The sequence below is a fragment of the Bison bison genome, unplaced genomic scaffold (assembly GCF_000754665.1).
Source record: "Bison bison bison isolate TAMUID 2011002044 unplaced genomic scaffold, Bison_UMD1.0 scf7180017864066, whole genome shotgun sequence".
Lineage (NCBI taxonomy): Eukaryota > Metazoa > Chordata > Mammalia > Artiodactyla > Bovidae > Bison > Bison bison.
Genome location: NW_011494638.1, coordinates 3,516,716 through 3,524,163, shown reverse-complemented (window position 1 = coordinate 3,524,163; position 7,448 = coordinate 3,516,716). Strand labels below are relative to the sequence as shown.

Genomic DNA, 7,448 nt, shown 5'->3' with positions numbered 1-7,448 from the left:
CGAGGTTTTTTGTATTTCCATACAAATTGTGAAATTATTTGTTCTAGCTCTGTGAAGAATACTGTTGGTAGCTTGATAGGGATCCCAAATAATGGCAATGCCAAAGAACGTTCAAACTACCATACAGTTGTGCTCATTTCACATCCTAGCAAGGTAATACTCAAAATCCTTCAAGGTAGGCTTGAGCAGTATGTGAACTGAAAAATTCCAGGTGTACAAATTGGATTTCAAAAAGGTAGAGGAACAAGAGATCAAATTGCCAGCATTCATTGGCTCATAGAGCAAGGGAATTCCCGAAAAACATCTACTTCTGCTTCACTGACTACACTAAATCCTTTGACTGTGTGGATCACAACAAACTATGGAAAATTCTTAAAGAGATGGGAATACCAGACCACCTTACCTGCCTCCTGAGAAAACTGTATGCAGATCAAGGAGCAACTGTTAGAACCAGAACCAGAACAAATCCCAACTGATTTGTTTCACGTTGGGAAAGGAGTATATCAAGGCTGTATATTGTTACCCTGCTTGTTTAACTTCTGTGCCGAGTACATCATGCAGAATACTGGGTTGGATGAATCACAAGCTGAAATCAAGAGTGCTGGGAGAAATATTCATAACCTCAGATATGCAGATGATATCACTCTACTGGCAGAAAGTGAAGAGAAACTAAAAAGCCTCTTGATGAGGGTGAAGAAGAGTGAAAAAGCTGGCTTAAAACTCAGCATTCAAAAAACTAAGGTCATCGCATCTGGTCCCATCACTTCACAGTAAATAGAAGGAGGAAAATAGAAGCAGTGACAGATTTTATTTTCTTGGGCTCCCAAATCACTGTGGATGGTGACTCCAGCCATGAATTTAAAAGATGCTTGCTCCTTGGAAGGAAAGCTGTGACAAATCTAAGCAATGTATTAAAAAACAGAGATATCTCTTTGCTGACAAAGGTCTGTATAGTCAAAGCTATGATTTTTCTGGTAGTCATGTACTGATGTGAGGGCTGGACCATAAAGAAAGCTGAGCAGTGAAGAATTGATACTTTTGAGTTTTGGTGCTGGAGAAGACTCTTGAGAGTCCCTTGGAGAGCAAGGAAATCAAAGCAGTCAATCCTAAAGGAGATCAACCCTGAATATTCACTGGAAGGACTGAAGCTGAAGCTGAAGTTCCAATACTTTGGCCACCTGATGCAAAGAGCCGACTCATTGGAAAAGTGGGAAAGATTGAGGGTAAGAGGAGAAGGGGGCAATAGAGGATGAGATGGTTGGATGGCATCACTGACTCAATGGACATGGGTTTGAGTAAACTCTGGGAGTTGGTGATGGACAGGGAGGCCTGGTGTGTTGCAGTCCATGGGGTCACAAATAGTTGGACATGACTTAGTGACTCAACAACAACAGCAGGTTATCATTTTTCATTTTTACCCTCAAGTTTTCCACTCCTGAGATCTTAATTTTGTTCTTCCATGTTCTGGTACATTTCTTTGAGTAATTTACTCAGAAAAGATGGCTAGATGGTGTATTTACTTAGTTCTTAAATATCTAGGAATGTCTCTTGGCTTCATAAGTGAATAGTAGTATACTGGGTATAAAATTCTTGGACATTGTATTAGGTAGGTTCAAGCCAATTACTGAAATAAGTGGTCCAAAGTCATAGATTGGGCATCCCTGGTAGCTCACTTGGTAAAGAATCTGCCTGCAATGCAGGAGACCCTGGTCCAATTCATGGGTTGGAATAATCCCCTGGAGAAAGAACAGGTTACCCACTCCCTGGAGGCTCAGATGGTAAAGAATCTGCCTGCAGTGCAGGAGACCTGGGTTTGATCCCTCGATTGGGATGATCCCCTGGAGGGCATGGCAATCCACTACAGTATTCTTTTTTTTTTCATCAAATGTTTTTTTTTTTTTTAACTTTACAATATTGTATTGGTTTTGCCATATATCAAAATGAATCTGCCACAGGTATACATGTGTTCCCCATCCTGAACCCTCCTCCCTCCTCCCTCCCCATCCCATCCCTCTGGGTCGTCCCAGTGCACCAGCCCCAAGCATCCATTATCGTGCATCGAACCTGGACTGGTGACTCGTTTCATATATGATATTATACATGTTTCAATGCCATTCTCCCAAATCATCCCACCCTCTCCCTCTCCCACAGAGTCCAAAAGACTGTTCTATATATCGTTGTCTCTTCTGCTGTCTCGTATACAGGGTTATTGTTACCATCTTTCTAAATTCCATATATATGCGTTATTATACTGTGTTGGTGTTTTTCCTTCTGGCTTACTTCACTCTGTATAATAGGCTCCAGTTTCATCCACCTCATTAGAACTGATTCAAATGTATTCTTTTTAATGGCTGAGTAATACTCCATTGTGTATATGTACCATAGCTTTCTTATCCATTCATCTGCTGATGGACATCTAGGTTGCTTCCATGTCCTGGCTATTATAAACAGTGCTGCGATGAACACTGGGGTACACGTGTCTCTTTCCCTTCTGGTTTCCTCAGTGTGTATGCCCAGCAGTGGGATTGCTGTGTCATAAGGCATGAAAAGATGTTCAACATCACTCATTATCAGAGAAATGCAAATCAAAACCACTATGAGGTACCATTTCACGCCAGTCAGAATGGCTGCGATCCAAAAGTCTACAAGCAATAAATGCTGGAGAGGGTGTGGAGAAAAGGGAACCCTCTTACACTGTTGGTGGGAATGCAAACTAATATAGCAACTATGGAGAACAGTGTGGAGATTCCTTAAAAAATTGGAAATAGAACTGCCACTCCAGTATTCTTGCCTGGAGAATCCCCTTGGACAGAGGAGCCTGGCAGGCTGCAGTCCCTGGGATCACAAAGAGTGGACACAACTGAGCGACTAAGCACAGCACACAAAGTCATAGATCAAATAAGATCAAAATTGAATGTTATCTAATACTTATTATGTAACAGTCATCAGTCTAGGCCTGATAGATGTCTTTGTTCCACAGGGCCTTCCAGGGTGGTGGGTTAACATCTATTGTACCATTATTTGGCTTCCATCTCTGGGTCCAAGGTGGATAATGCAGTTGGCATTGTTTTTTAGCCAGTGGGATGGGGAAAGATGTCCACTGCAGGTAGATTTACCGGTGAAATGATGATCTGTAAATTGTATACATCGCTTATATTCACATTGCGTTGTGTTAGGTTTGGCACGTAACTGCACCTACTCTTAAACAGAGAGGGGAGAATTGATAGGATACTGGATGATAGCATTCCCAACCACAACCATCTATAGAAATTGTTTGTTTAAATTTTTGTTGATGTTACTTTCTAGTTTGAGTCCTTATTCTTTCTTCCCTATCCCCTCTTTTCTCCCTTTGAAATGTTAATTCAGGCCCTTTTCAGTTTTTCTTTAAAGTGGAAATTTTATATCTTAATTATATGTGTTCATTTTATATCAAAGATATAAACTCTCTGTCATGTTTGTAGAAAATCATTTTTGATCAGTTTTGATATTTTCATTTTTTAGTACCATTCCTTCCTTTTACTTATACAGTTTATATTCTAACATATAGATTAATATCTTCTCTTATATTGACAGAACAATTATTATATCTAACTGCCTTTGTATAGATGTATAGCTTTTCATCATAACTCTTTGCCTGTTCCCATTAGCTTTCTCTAATAGCTGAAAATCTTTTCTGTCATTACCAGGAAGCCTGTAGAAGATAACTGTTATAGGAGCTTATGGAAAGTGATGACTTTGCCTAGGTACCCTCCTGTAGAGTTGACATAGGTTATAAGAGTGCCGTCCTTTATAGTGAATGTAAGTTAGACACTGTGTGGTTTAACAAAGAGAACCCCAGAAAAGTAGCTGAAGTCATTGATTAAAGAACAGATAATTAGCTTCCATAATTTCAATGAGGAATTTTACATTCCTTCCTGTAGAAAATATGTTTGGATTATTTGTATAGAATTTTAAAAGTAACTTTAATGGGTAATTGCTATAAAAGTCTGTTTGATTGTTAACTAGGAAATAAAAGATAAATAACTTAGTTGCTAATATTGTTTCTGAAGGGAGAAATTCAGAAAATATATTTTTTGAGAAGTTAAAAGAAGACAGTATTCCTGCTCCTCGCTCTGTTGGCAGTATTAAAATCAGCTTTACTCCTCGAGTATTCCCGACAGCTCTCCGGGAATCACAAGTAGCAGAAGAAGAGGAGGTTGGTACACTTGCCGTTAGTTACAGTGACCACACATGAGAGTACTTAATTTTTTACTTCATATGTTGAAACTTACTGGATCTGAATTTTTAAAGTATTCATTGCACTACAGATATTACTTCATGAAAAAATTTAATATTTCTTTTTGAGAAAAATATATTTTGCAGGATCTATATTTTTTTGGCTTCAGAATGCTGATGAGAAAACACTGATTTAATAGTCAGCATTTTTGCTTATTCTAGGAGATAATCTGTTGCATGTGCATTTATTTTGTTAAATATATCGTTTTCCATAATAGATTTGTAAACTTTGAGACTATGTGTGTTGTGGTAAGAAAAGATTTGTAAATTTATTATATTATTACAATTAATTAGTAACATCAAGTATTTCTAATGTGACATTTGGCATTGATGTCTTTCATTTATAAATTCCTGAGCTCTGGGATTTTGAATGTCATATATCTAGTTGTATAAGCACTAAGAATTCTAAGAACTGCTTTTATTAATTTTTTTTTTACTATCAGGTATGAACTGATACCTCTCTCAGTTGAAAAGTTGTGAAAATAATTGAAGTTTCTTAATATATGATAATTTATTAACTTTTTTCTTAATATTAACTTTTTTCTTAATATTAGCAATATATTTCTGTATTTCATTATTTATAAAAGGATTTCTATAACTATATAATTATTTTAAAAATAATCTATATATTTTTATAATATAAAAATACATACATATTATAAACAAGAAAAGTAAAATAATATTCACATGAACTACCAGAAATTTGGACAAAGTTTGAACTAGAAATTGTTATATATTTGATTTTAATCAGCTAGTGAAATTAAAAAAAAATTTTGAAAATGTATAAAAGCTGGAAGTTTAAAATCACCATGATCAAATATTGTATCAGTCTGCTTAGAATACTGTTACAAAGTACGTAGACTCGCTGGCTCTAAGAACAGACAATTATTTCTCACAGTTCTGGAGGCCGAGAGGATATGGGGGTGGGGTGTAGAAAAAAGCATGCCCTCTAGTTTCTTTCTTCTCTTATAAGGATACTAATCCTGTCTTGGGGGCCTCATCCTCATGACTTCATCCAAACTTAATTATCGCTCAAGGGCCATAGTTCCAAATACCATCACACAGGTGGTTAGGGCTTCACTGTACTAATTTTGGAGCACACAAACATTCAGTACATAACAAATAGTATTTCCATGTTATGTAGGAAGATGGGAAATCTAAAAGGAACAGTTAATAAAATAATACCTTTGTGTCCTTCATTAAACTCATTCTCATTTCAGTGGCTACATAAGCAAGCAGAGGCACAAAGAGCAATGAATACTGATATTCCTGAACTTTGTGATTTAAAAGAAGAGGAAAAGAACCCAGAATGGTTGAAGGACAAAGGAAAGTAAGTTGTTTGCACCCTGGCCATGAGACTTATTATAAATCTATGTAGATATTAGTACTTATAACATTTTCTAGATATCTTGACATATGTGTGAATGTGATTGTTGGGAAGAAATAATGTAAGTTTGCCAATTATGTAGGTAGCACCTCTGTGTTTAAAAAGTCAGATCCTATAACAATTAAATGAGATTCTTATTTTGATTTGCTTTTATATTTAAATGTCATGGAAATGAAAAAATATAACATCTTTGGACTGCTTATTAAAGTCTCTTTTAAAATTACTCAGTGTTTGACATAAGTCCTTGCTAATACTTCCCTTAAAATCATGGTTCTTCAAAACTAGAATTACTTTGATTAGTTCTGTCAGTCTTTGAAAGCTTATCAGATTAGCTTGTTGCTCTGTCATGACCTAGATGGGTGGCATGGAGTGGTGGGGTGGAAGGTTCAAGAGAGAAGATATATATACACATATAGTGGATTCACTTTGTTGTACAGCAGAAACTAACACAACACTATAAAGCAATTATCCTCTAATAAAAAAAATTATCAAATCAGTCTATAAATTATCATTTTATGTGTAGACAATCTTTTTATTTATTTATATGTGACTGTAAATTTTAGACAATTATCAAAAATAATGAATTCTGGTACATTCTGTGGCAATTTGAGTTCATATTTTGAGGCAATTGTAGATATTATTTATTATATCTTATTTTGTATGTTTGTATTATTTTCCTGTTGCTGCCATAACAAACTGCCACCGACTTACTGGCTTAAAACAATACTAATCTATTATCTTATAGTTCTAAAGGCCAGGAGTCTAAAGTGGGTTTTATTAGACTAATATCAAGTATCAAGTGCAATCCTTCTGGAGACTGTAGGAGAGAATCTATTTCCTTGGGTTTTCCAACCTTGAGACCGCCCACATTCCTTGGCTTATGGCCCCAAACCAGTAGTTGCATCACTCTAGCCTTTGCTTCCATAGTCACATTTCCTTTTCTGACTCTGGCTGCCTCCCTCTTTCATTTATAAACACCCTTGTATTTATAATCCAGGGTAATCTCCTACATTAAGATTCTTAATCACATCTGCAAGGTTCTTTCTAAGTCACCATTTTATGTATTCACAGGTTTTGGGGAGTTAGGATGTGGCTATCTTTGTGTTTTCCTGTTCTCATCTCTTCTCTGTTCTCCTGGTCTTTTCTCTTATCTAAAACACCACCAGAGATTGATTTGTGAAGTTGAGCTGGAGTAGACAGTTTTCTAAAGTTCGGAAGCCTGAGGCTCACAGGTTTGTTTCTCTTACTCCCAAGAGTAATCCCTTCTCCTCCTCCTCTTCCTTCTTCTCTCCCTTCTCTCCATCTTTTGAACCATTACATAAATATCTGTTGATTATTTATGGTTTGTCAGGCTGTAGGCTAGACTCTGAACTACAGAAATAGAGGAGAGAGACATATACTTACAACACTGTATGGAAAGTGCAGTACATAGAAAGCACATGATAAAATGAGAGTACACAAGAGGGGCACTTAACCTTAAAAGAAGGGAGGTAGTTTCAGGAAGAGCTTCCTAAAGAGTATGGCACCTGAGTTCCTCTTAATGATAGGTAGGAGTTTCAGGAGGAAGGGAGAGAAAGGTGTTCATTTTAGGCAGAGGATACAGTGTGAGCAAATGCTCAGAGACAAGAATAGTGTGACATACAGGCCAGGAACTATGGGTAGCTTACTTTTTGATAAAACATAAATTTGAAGCTAAGAATAATAACACATGAACCTAGAAAAATAGGCAGTGGCCTTGTGTTATTCTTAAATTTTATTCTGTAAGGTGGAGGAAAATGTGCTCCAG

General features: G+C 36.6%; 1 protein-coding gene across 4 annotated transcripts in view; it reads left to right on the top strand.

The window, feature by feature from the left end:
- DYX1C1 (dyslexia susceptibility 1 candidate 1) overlaps window positions 1-7,448 on the top strand; it is an 86,450-nt gene that overhangs the window by 44,041 nt on the left and 34,961 nt on the right. For all 4 annotated transcript variants that reach the window (XM_010836778.1, XM_010836777.1, XM_010836779.1 and 1 more), the window contains exons 5-6: window positions 4,050-4,195; window positions 5,496-5,605. In XM_010836778.1, the coding sequence (XP_010835080.1) occupies window positions 4,050-4,195; window positions 5,496-5,605 (256 nt within the window). The remainder of the gene's footprint in view (window positions 1-4,049; window positions 4,196-5,495; window positions 5,606-7,448) is intronic.